This window comes from Ahaetulla prasina, chromosome 1 (genome assembly GCF_028640845.1).
Source record: "Ahaetulla prasina isolate Xishuangbanna chromosome 1, ASM2864084v1, whole genome shotgun sequence".
NCBI classification, from domain to species: Eukaryota; Metazoa; Chordata; class Lepidosauria; order Squamata; family Colubridae; genus Ahaetulla; species Ahaetulla prasina.
Genome location: NC_080539.1, coordinates 372,816,982 through 372,829,217, shown reverse-complemented (window position 1 = coordinate 372,829,217; position 12,236 = coordinate 372,816,982). Strand labels below are relative to the sequence as shown.

Here is a 12,236-nt window from a genome sequence, read left to right as displayed (position 1 = left end):
GGTTTAAAGTCTACGTGTTTTTTTATCATTTTTTTCCAACCATGTGTGGATTTTAGTCCAATATCTTTTAGCTTCTACAGCCATCCATTGCTTCTTGTCCTGCCTTCGGGGGATTTGGAGAATAGCTTGAGTCCCTCTTCTTTGGGGCAGCCCCTCAAATATTGGAAGAGATTGGTATAATATAGGTTCAATAGTAGTAACTGTGAGGGGGATCTTGAAGTCCTAGCGGACAATCACTTAAATACGAGCCAGCCGTGTGCAGCAGCTGCCAAAAAAGCCAACCCAGTTCTAGGCTGTATCAACAGAGGGATAGAATCAAGAACATGTGATGTACCGTATTTTTCAGAGTATAAGACACACCATTTTTCTCCAAAAAAAAAAAAGGGGTGAAAATCTGGGTGCCTCTTATACTCCACATGTAGCCTCGCCCAGCTTCTCAAACGGAGGCTTCAGAGGCTAAAAAAAGCATTAGAAAAGAAGCCCCCAAACGGAGCTTCAGAGGCTTTTTTTTTTTCTGAAGCTGTTTCAGAGGCAGGGGGAAAAAAGCAAGGCACAGAGCTCACAACACCAAGGAACCTGTTGCTAAAATTCACCTCTGGGAACAGCTGATTGGGGGTATTCCGGGAGGTGGATCCACCTGCCAATCAGCTTGTTTCTTATTTTCCTCCCCAAAAACTAAGGTGCGTCTTATACTCTGAAAAATACGGTATTAATACCACTTTATAATGCCACGCTTGGAATACTGCATCTAGTTTTGGTCACCACAATATAAAAAAAGATGTTGAGACTCTAGAAAGAGTGCAGAGAAGAGCAACAAAGATGATTAGGGGACTGAAGGCTAAAACATATGAAGAACGGTTGCAGGAACTGGGTATGTCTAGTTTAATAAAAAGAAGGACTAGGGGAGACATGATAGTAGTGTTCCAATATCTCAGGGGTTGCCACAAAGAAGAGGGAGTCAAACTATTCTCCAAAGCACCTGAGGGCAGAACAAGAAGCAATGGGTGGAAACTAATCAAGGAGAGAAGCAACTTAGAACTAAGGAGAAATTTCCTGACAGTTAGAACAATTAATCAGTGGAACGACTTGCCTGCAGAAGTTGCGAATGCTCCAACACTAGAAGTTTTTAACAAGAGACTGGACAGCCACTTGTTTGAAATGGCACAGCGTAAAATGGTACAATCTCCTGCTTGAGCAGGGGGTTGGACTAGAAGACCTCCAGGGTCCCTTCCAACTCTGTTACGCTCTTATTCTGTTAAAATAGAATAGGACCAGGTTACTTACGGGACCGCCTACTGCCGCCAATAGCCTCCCATCGACCTGTGCGCTCCCCCAGGGAGGGTCTCCTCGGGGTGCCGTCAGCTAAACAATGTCGGCTGGCGGCCCCCAGGGGAAGAGCCTTCTCTGTGGGGGCACCTACCCTATGGAACGAACTGCCTCTGGGGCTACGCCTTCTTCCCGACCTCCGGGCCTTTAAGCGCGAGCTCAAGACTTTTTTTTTTCAACGACCAGGGTTGGCCTAAGAGTAATTTTTAATTGAATGGTTTTATTACTTGTTATTTTAATATTCGGCCTTATGGTTTCGGATTTTTAAATTTCAAATATTGTGTTTTAATTTTTATATATGTCTTTTTAACTTGGGCTGTAAACCGCCCTGAGTCTTCGGAGAAGGGCGGTATAGAAATGTAAATAATAAATAAATAAATAAATAAAACAGTTATCATGTCACCCCCAACCCTCCTTTTCTCATGCTTTGCTCTCCGTTTGGGTTGCTCTGAGTTTGAAACACTTCCCAAATTCTGACTCAGGATTTCAAGAGTTTCTGCCTTAAAAAGCTGGAAAAGTTTCAAATTTGAAGGCCGGGGCCATTGCCTAAAACGTGCATGGCTGAGTTTTGGGAAATCGCTCAGAATTTTTGACCGAAGGGAGATATTACCATCCTGGGTTCACCCATCAGACAGAGCTGTCCAAAACAACAACAACAACAACAACTCAAGATTGTAATTCACAAGTGACAAATTGGGCCTGTGGTTTAAATCAGGGGTCTCCAACCTTGGCAACTTTAAGCCTGGCGGACTTCAACTCCCAGAACCCCCCAGCCAGCAAAGCTGGCTGGGGAATTCTGGGAGTTGAAGTCCGCCAGGCTTAAAGTTGCCAAGGTTGGAGACCCCTGGTTTAAAAAAACCCTCCCAATACTGTAATGCCAGAATTCTTGATTTTAAGGGAGGTCAGAATTTGAACAAAGCTCCAAAAATATCCTGAATTACAAAAATACACGGCCTCTGTGTCTCAGACTGCTAATGCAGTCTGTTATTAACAGCAGCTGCTTGCAATTACTGCAGGTTCAAGCCCCACCAGGCCCAAGGTTGACTCAGCCTTCCATCCTTTATAAGGGAGGTAAAATGAGGACCCAGATTGTTGGGGGCAATAAGTTGACTCTGTATATAAATATACAAATAGAATGAAGACTATTGCTAACATAGTGTAAGCCGTCCTGAGTCTTCGGAGAAGGGCGGGATATAAATGCAAATTAAAAAAAAAAAACCCACCCTCTCAAAAATGACCTTTTAAATAAAGTCACAGCAACGATAACCAAAAAGGGGTAAGCTGTTCTAAGTCTATACAGCTAGTCCTCGACGTACGACCACAATTGAGCCCCAAAACGCTGGTTGTTCAGTGAGAAATTTGTTTGAGGGAGCGTTGCCTCATTTTCTTGCCACAACTGTTAAGTGAAGCACTGCAGCTGACAAGTTAGTAACCCGGTCGTTAAGTGAATCTGGCTCCCCCCCCTTGACTTGGCTCGTCAGAAGGTCGCAAAAGAGGATCCCGTGACCATGGGACACAGCAACAGTCATAAGTATGAGACAGCTGCCAAGCGTCTGAGTTTCGATCACATGCTACAAAGGTCCTAACTATGAAAAATGGCCGTAAGTCACTTTCGTGAGTGCTGTTGTACCTTTGAATGGACACTAAATGAACTGTTGTCTTTTTTAAAAAAGGTGGAAGTCAGGAAATCAAAAATACTTGCAAACCAATAATTGTTCACTCATGCTTCTTCCGTCTGCTTATAGAAATCCACAAGAAGAAATCAATTGTTAGCAGAAGTGGACACCTTCCTCTTTTCCTGCTTTTGCAGGAGCGCACTGAATACTGGAGATTAAGGGAGGATTCAATGGGATTCGACCTTTCGGGACTTTGCATAACAAAAACAAAGCCCCTAGGGGAATCTACCACTCCCCCCCCCTGCTCTTTCTCTCTCTTTCAACCAGAGAGGGAAATTGAAGCCGGGAACAGCTCACAACAACAGACTTCCGGGTGGCGCCACCTTTCTCGCTGGGTGCTAATTTATGGCACTCCGCACTGGATATGGTAAATGAACTGTTGTAAGTTGAGGACCAGCTATAGAGCAAAGTCCTTGGTCCTCTCTGAACATAGTGGTTTTCCGGTGGACATTTGATTATCCAATTAACATTATCCATGCCGCCTATTGTATTGTTATCATCACATTAGCAAGTTTTGGATAATGAAACATCTGCTAGAACAGGGATCACCAACTTTTCGGACCTCAGGGACCACTAAATTCATAATTTTAAATGCTGTGGACCACTAATATGATCTGCCTAGTGACTGGCTGGGTTGGGTGGGAGGGGTGGCTAGGTGGTCATGTGACTGAGTGGGCGTGGCCCACTCAATGTCACTCACATCGAGGGGCACATCTCAACTACTCGCCCCTCCCCTTCCAGCCCCTCCTCACCTGCCTGCCCAGGCTCCTTAGTGCCCCAACAGGAAGCAGTTGTTGGAGATAAACAGCCACCAGGAGAAAGAGTTGGCAAAACAGCTCAGTTCAAATTGGATCTGACCGAGAAGGAGGCTCAGCAGAAACACCACACTGAGGACTAGGAGCATAGGCTTTCCAAGCAGAGGGAAGACCTGCAGGAGTGCAAGGCCAGGTACCGGCACCTGGAGGCTCAGCGGGCTGAGATGGTCAGCCAGTTCCAGGCCATGATGCAGTCCCACTAGAACAAGGCCCTCTGGCTCTTTGCCGCCAGCGGCCCTTCCCTCCAGCCTTCGCCCAAAGCCCCACACCAGGAGGCCGAAGCCGACCCCAAGTCGGAATTTCTGCCCCCCTCCGACCCACACAAAAAGACCCCAAAGGGGGAGACTCTCTGCAGCAACACAAATGTTCATTGCAAGTATCCGTCCCAGGGGCCGTAGTTTGAGGACCCCTGATTTAGTGCAATATAAAAAATGCACATAATTTTTCTGCGGACCACCAAAATTTTCTCGCAGACCACCAGTTGTGCTAGAAGAGAACCAAGTTCAGAAGGCATTAAAGGACCCTTGTTTCAGCTCTGAAATGCACGTATTTTCCTTTGTTGGAATCTAATTTTGGGCAGCCTTAAACATCCCCAAAATAAATCCAAAGCAAGAAAAAGTTAATCGAAATAGACACTCTGGACAGGTGGTGGTTATTTCTAAAGAAGATTATCTAAGGTATACATTGCAAGGCGGTCCTGCGAAGGGGCGAAAAGGGGAGAGAAAACGGAGGTGGGGGGAGGAATATGTCTTTATAAGAACTTAAGTCAAGATCAGAAATGCTAAGAATCTAATTCACAAAAAGAGCAACACGATGAGGAAGCTTGAACTGCAGGCCGATATCACGAAGGGAAAACTCAAATTGAGCAAAGAGGTTTGGTGGGAGAGCTAAAGAAAACATCAAGGATGACTTCTTTAGACATGGCAGCGTAGGATGCAGATTGCCCTCAACTTACAACAGTTTCCAACAGAACTTACAACTGTTCAAAGTTACAAGGGTACTGAGAAATGTGACTTACCGTACTTTTCGGAGTATAAGACGCACTTCCCGCCCCTCCCAAAAGAAGGTGGAAATGTTGGGGTGTCTTATACATCGAATACAGCCATTTTTGGCCTCCTGAAACCTCGCCCCACGCATCCGGTTTTTGCTGAAAACAGGCCCGTTTTTCACAAAAATGGGATGCGCAGAGGGCTTGGGATGCCTGCAGAGTGTTCCTTGGGGCCCGGGGAGGGCAAAAATCGGACACGCGGAGGCCAAAAACTATTTTTTTTCTCCTTGTTTTTCTCTTGGAAATCTTGGTGCGTCTTATAGTCCAAAAAATACGGTATGTTTGTCATAGTTGCCACCTTTGAAGCATCCCATCAAAATTCGGATTCTTGGCAACTGGTTCCTCTTTATGACTGTTTGCAATGTCCGGGGGTCATGTTTTTGTGACCATCTGACCATAGGAAAAACAGATTCTCTTGACAACCAGGTTACTAAATGATCAACCGCAGTGATTCACTCAACAGCGGTGGCGAGAAAGTTCGTACAACAGAGCAAAATCCACTGAACAAATGTCTCCCTTAACAACAGAACGGTTGGGCTTCCATTGTGGTCGTTAAGTCGAAAACTACCTGTAGGGAAGAAAAGAGGTGACTGCCTAGCACAGTGTTTCTCAACCTCGAAGGCATGAAGATGGGTGGACTTCAATTCCCAGGACTGAAAGTTAATCTCAATTCAAAGTCAAAGCTGGCTGCTTGGGGAATGAATTCTGGGAATTGAAATCCATCCATCTTCAAACCGTCATGTTTGAGAAATACTGGTCCACTGCTTGAAACCCCCTGGAAAAAGTGGTGCCAGATGGCTGGGGAAGAGCAAATATTGTCCTTATTTTCCAAAAAAGAAGGAAAGAGGTGGGGAGAAAATCCAGAGACTTAGAGGAGACTCCTGCGAGTCTCTTTGATTGCAAGGCGATCCAACCGGTCAGTCCTAGAGGAGATCAACCCTGACTGCTCTTTAGAAGGCCAGATCCTGAAGATGAAACTCAAATCCTTTGGCTACCTAATGAGAAGGAAGGATTCCCTGGAGAAGAGCCTAATGCTGGGAACGATTGAGGGCAAAAGAAGAAGGGGACGACAGAGAAGGAGGTGGCTGGGTGGAGTCACTGAAGCAGTCGTGAGCTTAAATGGACTCCAGAGGATGGTAGAGGACAGGAAGGCCTGGAGGAACATTGTCCATGAGGTCGCGATGGGTCGGACACGACTTTGCAACTAACAACAACAACCAACTGACAAAGACCTTGAAGGAGACTCCAGAGCAGAAATCCTTCAGATTTCCAAGAATTAATCTTGTTTTCACTTCCTTCGGACTCAGGGAAATGCTGTAAAACCCTCAAAGTAAATTTAGCCTGCAGACGGGAGCCTTTGAAGGGGAAGATTAGCAGGCTAATTAAGTGTGGAGTGGATGGATGGCTTGACAATTAAGCCGGGAACTAATTGTAAGGAAATGTGTGTCTCAAGGCAGTTCATTCAAACCGGAGAAACAGCAAGCAGAGCCCCCCAAAAGGACCAGTCCTGGGTGCAATCGCAAGGTGTGTGAGATGGGTTTAATTTAAAAAGCTACTGATAGTTATCGATCGATCATTCAATTAATCAGTGGACTGACTTGTCTTCTGGAGTTGTGAGGGCTTCAGGAAGTTTGGAAGAGATTGGAACAACCATTTGTCCAGAATGGTAAACAGTCTCCTATTTGAGCAGGGGGTCAGGCTAGAAGACCTCCAAGGTCCCTTCCAAGTGTTATTCTCTATTCTGAATACTAGCCTGTTTCCGATGCAGCTTCTTATACAAATGTAAAAAAAAACCTTTAAAACACTGTAGGATCATTGGTGTTCTCTGGGTTTTGTGGTTTTCTTGCAGACATGTCAGTACCCGACTAGGTAATATCATCAGTGCTAGTAGGAATGGGGATTTAAAATAAGCAAACTTAAAATAACCAACAACCTACAGGGCCAACTTTATACAAAACTGGGGATGCAAGAAGACGACAGACATTTTTCGTAATGCCAGCTATTTTTTGCTCAAGGCCTCTGCCATCAAATGGCAAATATTCAAACTTAGAAAACTATCGTTATTTCAGGGAAAGGTTATGCTAATTTATTTATTTATTGCTTTTATTCTTGTATTGATTGTATGGCCTTAGACTTTGGGAAGAGAAGCGCGGCAGACACAGCATGTATACAATAGAATAGAATTCTTTATTGGCCAAGTGTGGTTGGACACACAAGGAATTTGACTTGGTGCATATGCTCTCAGTGTACATAAAAGAAAAGATATGTGCATGTAATGTACATGCATATATGTGCATGTAAACTCACACCTGTGAAAATCTCATGGAGTGTGACAGCAGGGATAATCGTGAATAAAACCCGAGCCCAGAATTTTGATTAGAAACAATGAATTCCTTCCTATACTCCAAGCGATGGTTAACAAAGGAGCCCAGTGGATTAAAAAAAAAAGATTTAAAAGAAACCCTTTTAGGGCTTCTTGCTTTCTTCAGCAAAAGAACAGACTAGCTAAATTGGCTTGTTGTCGTTCTTTGGCACAGAGGACACCTTAAAACAGATATGAGATTGGACATCCATTTGTTCAGAATGGTAAAGGGTCTCCTGCTTGAGGGGGGGGGGGTCAGACTAGAAGACCTCCAAGGTCCCTTCCAACTCTTGTTATTCTGTATTCAGAGATAACTGCCAGAAGACTGACAAGAGTCAAGTTTCCCCAAACCCTCAAGCCTAGCTGCTCCTGACTAAAATCATGGGACAATGCAAGAGAAAGTCAACAATTCTTTGGTAACAAAGACCATGAACTATGCTACCCATAGACACGAAGGGAAGTAACTCTTCCGTGCTCAAGCAGGAGCCCTGGACAGAACAGGTCTGTTGCTTGGGCCAGATGTAGCCTGCAGCTATTATTAAGTGCTGGACATCATATATATATTCTAAGACCAGAAAACAGAGTTGGAAGGGGACCTTGGAGGTCTTCTAGTCCAACCCCCTGCCCAGGCAGGAGACCCTACACCATTTCAGACAAATGGTTATCCAACATCATCTTAAAAACCTCCAGTGTTGGAGCATTCACAACTTCTGGAGGCAAGTTGTTCCACTGATTAATTGTTCTGTCAGGAAACTTCTCCTTAGTTCTAAGTTGCTTCTCTCCTTGATTAGTTTCTATCCATTGCTTCTTGTCCTGCCCTCAGGTGCTTTGGAGAATAAGTTAACATAATAATAGAGTTGGAAGGGACCTTGGAGGTCTTCTAGTCCAACCCCCTGCCCAGGCAGGAAACCCTACACCATTTCAGACAAATGGCTATCCAACATTTTCTTAAAAATTTCTACTGTTGGAGCATTCGCAAGTTCTGCAGGCAAGTTGTTCCACTGGTTAATTGTTCCAACTGTCAGGAAATTTCTCCTTAGTTCTAAGTTGCTTCTCTCCTCGATTAGTTTCCACCCATTGCTTCTTGTCCTGCCCTCAGGTGCTTTGGAGAATAGCTTGACTCCCTCTCCTCTTTGGGGCAGTCCCTCAAATATTGGAACGCTGCTATCATGTCACCCTTAGTCCTTTTCATTAAACTAGGACATATGCTCTCTGTATATAAAGACACATATGCTGTATATATTGGGTGTGGGTCTACACAGTATACTGTATATAGTCTACAGTTCTAATCCTGACTTTCTTACTTTGTAGGTAAATTAAGATTGGCTCAAATCTCCCCAGTTGCTTTTGTGCCTAAGGCAGGACTAGAATTCACCCGTCTCCTGGTCATTGGCCCAAAGTCACCCAGTTGGCTTTCATGGCTAAGCTGGCACTAGAACTCACCATCTCCTGGTTGCTAAACCAGCGTTTTAATCTCTACACCAAATTGGCTTTAATACACACCCATACAGGTAGTCTTTGACTTAAGACCACAACTGAGTCCAAAATTTCTGTTAAGTGAGACATTTGTTAAGTGAGTTTTAACGTCTTACGGCCTTTCTTGCCTCGCTTGTCAAGTGAATCACTGTAAATAATTTAGCAACCCTGTACACACATATAAACTACCTGTTCACAAATATAAAGAATCTCTCTCTCTCTCTCTCTATATATATATATATACACACACACACACATACATACATGCATGTATATACATATATCATATATGTAGGTCTTTGGTTATACATCATATATATATATATATATATATATATATATATATATATATATATATATACACATATATATTTGTTTTCTGACCAAAGACCTACATACATATATATACACATACTTGTTTTTGTAGGTTTTCATGGGTATAAGTATGTATGTCTTAGCACGGTCTCTTGGCAAGGTCTCTTACATGGGAAAAGACAGGAATATGCCAAGACCTACGTATATACATACATGTATATACATACATCACACACACACATATATACATATACACATACATGTATATATACATCATATACACACACATACATGTACATGTACATACATCATACATATACACACACATGCACACATACATATATGTACATACATCATACACACATGCACACACGCACATTTATTTATATGCATATATGCAAACCACCTATAAAGTAGACAAACACGCACACAATGGCAGGGACAAGTCGCAGAGGTATCTTGCAGCTATCAACCGTATCCTGCGCCTGCATGCACGCCCACGGGGGGGGGGGGGAGGGGGGGCTCTTTTCCCCACCCACCCACCCCCCAACCATCATTGCACGAAAAACACACGACCCAGAGGCACGCCGAAAGGATGCAGGGGGCGCGTTTGCCTTTGCCTTCCCCGTTGCAACCCCCCCCCCCGCACGAAACGTGCATTGCTAAGCAAGGGCATTTGCAGAACCAGCCTGCAGCTTTGCAAAAATGTTTTTGCAAAAGATTTGCAAAGGGGGGAAAAGATTGGCAAAGGGGGGGAAAACAGGGGGGAGACCCCCCACCCATCCATCCCTTCCTGCTGCCAATTGAGGGGGGGCATTTGCAAAGACTTGAGGGGAGGAGGGGTGCAGAGCCCCAAAGCTTCCCCCTCCCACTTTTATCAGAGCCCCGGGATGAGGCTCCCCATGGAGCAGAGGGGCTGCCCCCACCGCACCGTGAAGGAGTCACGTGGACGGCGCGCACCGAGGAGGCGAGGAGAGACGCCCCCGCCACGAGGGAGGGGGGAGGGCGCGGTTGCTAGGCGACGGCTCTTCCCATGCCACCCCGCCCTCCACCACCCCCACCCCCCCCCTCCCCCCTCCCCTTCGCGGCTCTCTCACTCACCCGGGCCGGCCAGTGCGGGTAGCCCTTCATCTTAGCGAACACCAAGTCTCCGGCTTTGAAGCCGTGCGGCATCGCGGCGACGGGCGAGCAGGCCCCGGCCAGGCCTCAGGCTTCGCCAGGCAACCGGGAGGGGCGTGGCCGCCGGCCTGTAGGGGAAGGAAGGCGGGACACGCGCATGGCGGAGCCTCATTGGTCCGCCCCGGTGTCGTTTTGACGCCGACGCCGCCCGGGTCGGAGCGGCTGATTGGGCGGCGGGCTGGCGGCACGCGCGCCTCGCGCTCCCTGGCCGCCGACCAATCGGAGCTCGCGGAGGGAAGGAAAGTGGGGAGCAGCTGCGGGGAACGACGACGGGATTGGCTGGAAGAGGTGGGGGGGGAGAGCGGCAGGGCGGGGCTTAAGGAGGCACGGAGTGAGGGGCGGGGCGTTTTGGGGTGAACTCTGCACATGCTTGGAAGCCCTGCTTTTGCAAGGAGCTTTTTCAAACTGGCAGTAAACTCTACAGGTGGTCCCCGACTTACAACAGTTCGTTTAGCGACCGTTCGAAGTTTTTCACGCTTAATGACCATTGCAGCATCCCGCTGGATCACTTGAATCAAAATTCGCCCTGACTCATATTTATGACCTTCTGACAAGCAGAGCCAATTGGGGAAGCCAGATTCACTTAACGACCCTGTCACTAAACAATTGCACCGATTCGCTTAACAACAAAAGTCGTAAAATGGGGCAAAGCACAAAAGCCTCACTTAGCAACGTAAATTCTGGGCCCAATTGTGGTCGTAAGTTGAGGACTACCTTTATCTGAGCGGCTGCCAAGGATTGACCCCAAGGAAAGGGGTGTATCCCACGCAGGCAGGAGGGCAGGCATCTTCCGCCCCTTGTGCACAACAACACCCCTGCAAGGGAGGCCAGTCTGAGAAGTCTACCTTTTCTGCCCCGAGTGGGGTGTGTAGGCCTTGCCTTCCACAACCTGGTTACTTCAAGACGTGTGAATCCAAAATCCCCTACTGCTGAGGTTGAATCTGGCAGGGGATTATGAGAGGTGTAGTCCAGCCTCCCGTTAATCCTGGCCCACCAGTGATCTGGACTTGGCTAACATCTGTAGCAAGTGCTGGCTTGCTGCTTACGGACCCCGAGGGTGCAAAGTTGATAATAGCTTCTCCTGGTGGCCTCCGCACCTACAGCCAACTTGCTCCGGGGCTGTGAAAAGGATATTTTCCTTTGTTTACCCAGGAGGTGACAAAAAGAGAGGAAGAACAAAGCCCCAGTAAGGCACTGGGAAATAATTGACTTTGCAATTGCCCAACCGGTTTTTCCTAGCTTCCGCTTCCCTCCGGGTGGAAACGGCCTAATTAAATAAACTGCAGTTTGCGGGCTGAGCCCGTCTCCCTGGCACGCGAATTAGGACAGCCGAGCTTGGATCTTATGCCAGGTAACCACCAGACAAGCCCCCTTGGAGAGACTGGCATCTGGGCACATAGCCTCCTGCTGCCCCTCTTCCTGTTTGTGCCTCTTTAAAACTACACAACACAACAGCGGCTGGATTGGGAAGGAAAAGAAAAGGAAAAATGGATGTACAGGTAGTCTTCCACTTACAACCACAATTGAACCCAAAGTTTCGGTTGTTAAGTGAATTTTCTGCCATTTTACGACTTTGCTTGCCACGGTTGTTCACTGAACCACACTGCATTTAACAAGTTAGACTGTCTGGAACCCATACCACATTTCTGACATCAATACAATTGAACATGTCCAGAAATATTTTACAAGAAGAGTTCTCCATTCCTCTGAATACAACAAAATACCTTATGCCACCAGACTTGAAATCCTGGGCTTAGAAAATTTAGAACTCCGCCGCCTTCGACATGACCCGAGTTTAACTCATAGAATCATCTATTACACTGTCATTCCTGTCGAAGACTACTTCAGCTTCAATCGCAACAATACACGAGCACACAACAGATTTAAGCTTAATGTTAACTGCTCCAATCTTGATTGCAGAAAATATGACTTCAGTAACAAGAGTTGTTAATGCCTGGAATAAACTACCTGACTCTGTGGTCTCTTCCCAAAATCCCTTCAACCAAAAACTGTCTACTGTTGACCTCACCCCATTTCTA

General features: G+C 46.2%; 1 protein-coding gene across 2 annotated transcripts in view; it reads right to left on the bottom strand.

The window, feature by feature from the left end:
• Positions 1-10,364, bottom strand: part of HDGFL2 (HDGF like 2) — a 47,553-nt gene extending 37,189 nt beyond the window's left edge. Inside the window, exon 1 of one of the 2 annotated variants that reach the window (XM_058163611.1) lies at positions 10,120-10,364. In XM_058163611.1, coding sequence (XP_058019594.1) covers positions 10,120-10,191 — 72 coding nt within the window. In that variant the 5' untranslated portion in view covers positions 10,192-10,364. The remainder of the gene's footprint in view (positions 1-10,119) is intronic. The other variant, XM_058163612.1, reaches the window with a different exon arrangement.
• Positions 10,365-12,236: the final 1,872 nt, after the last annotated feature.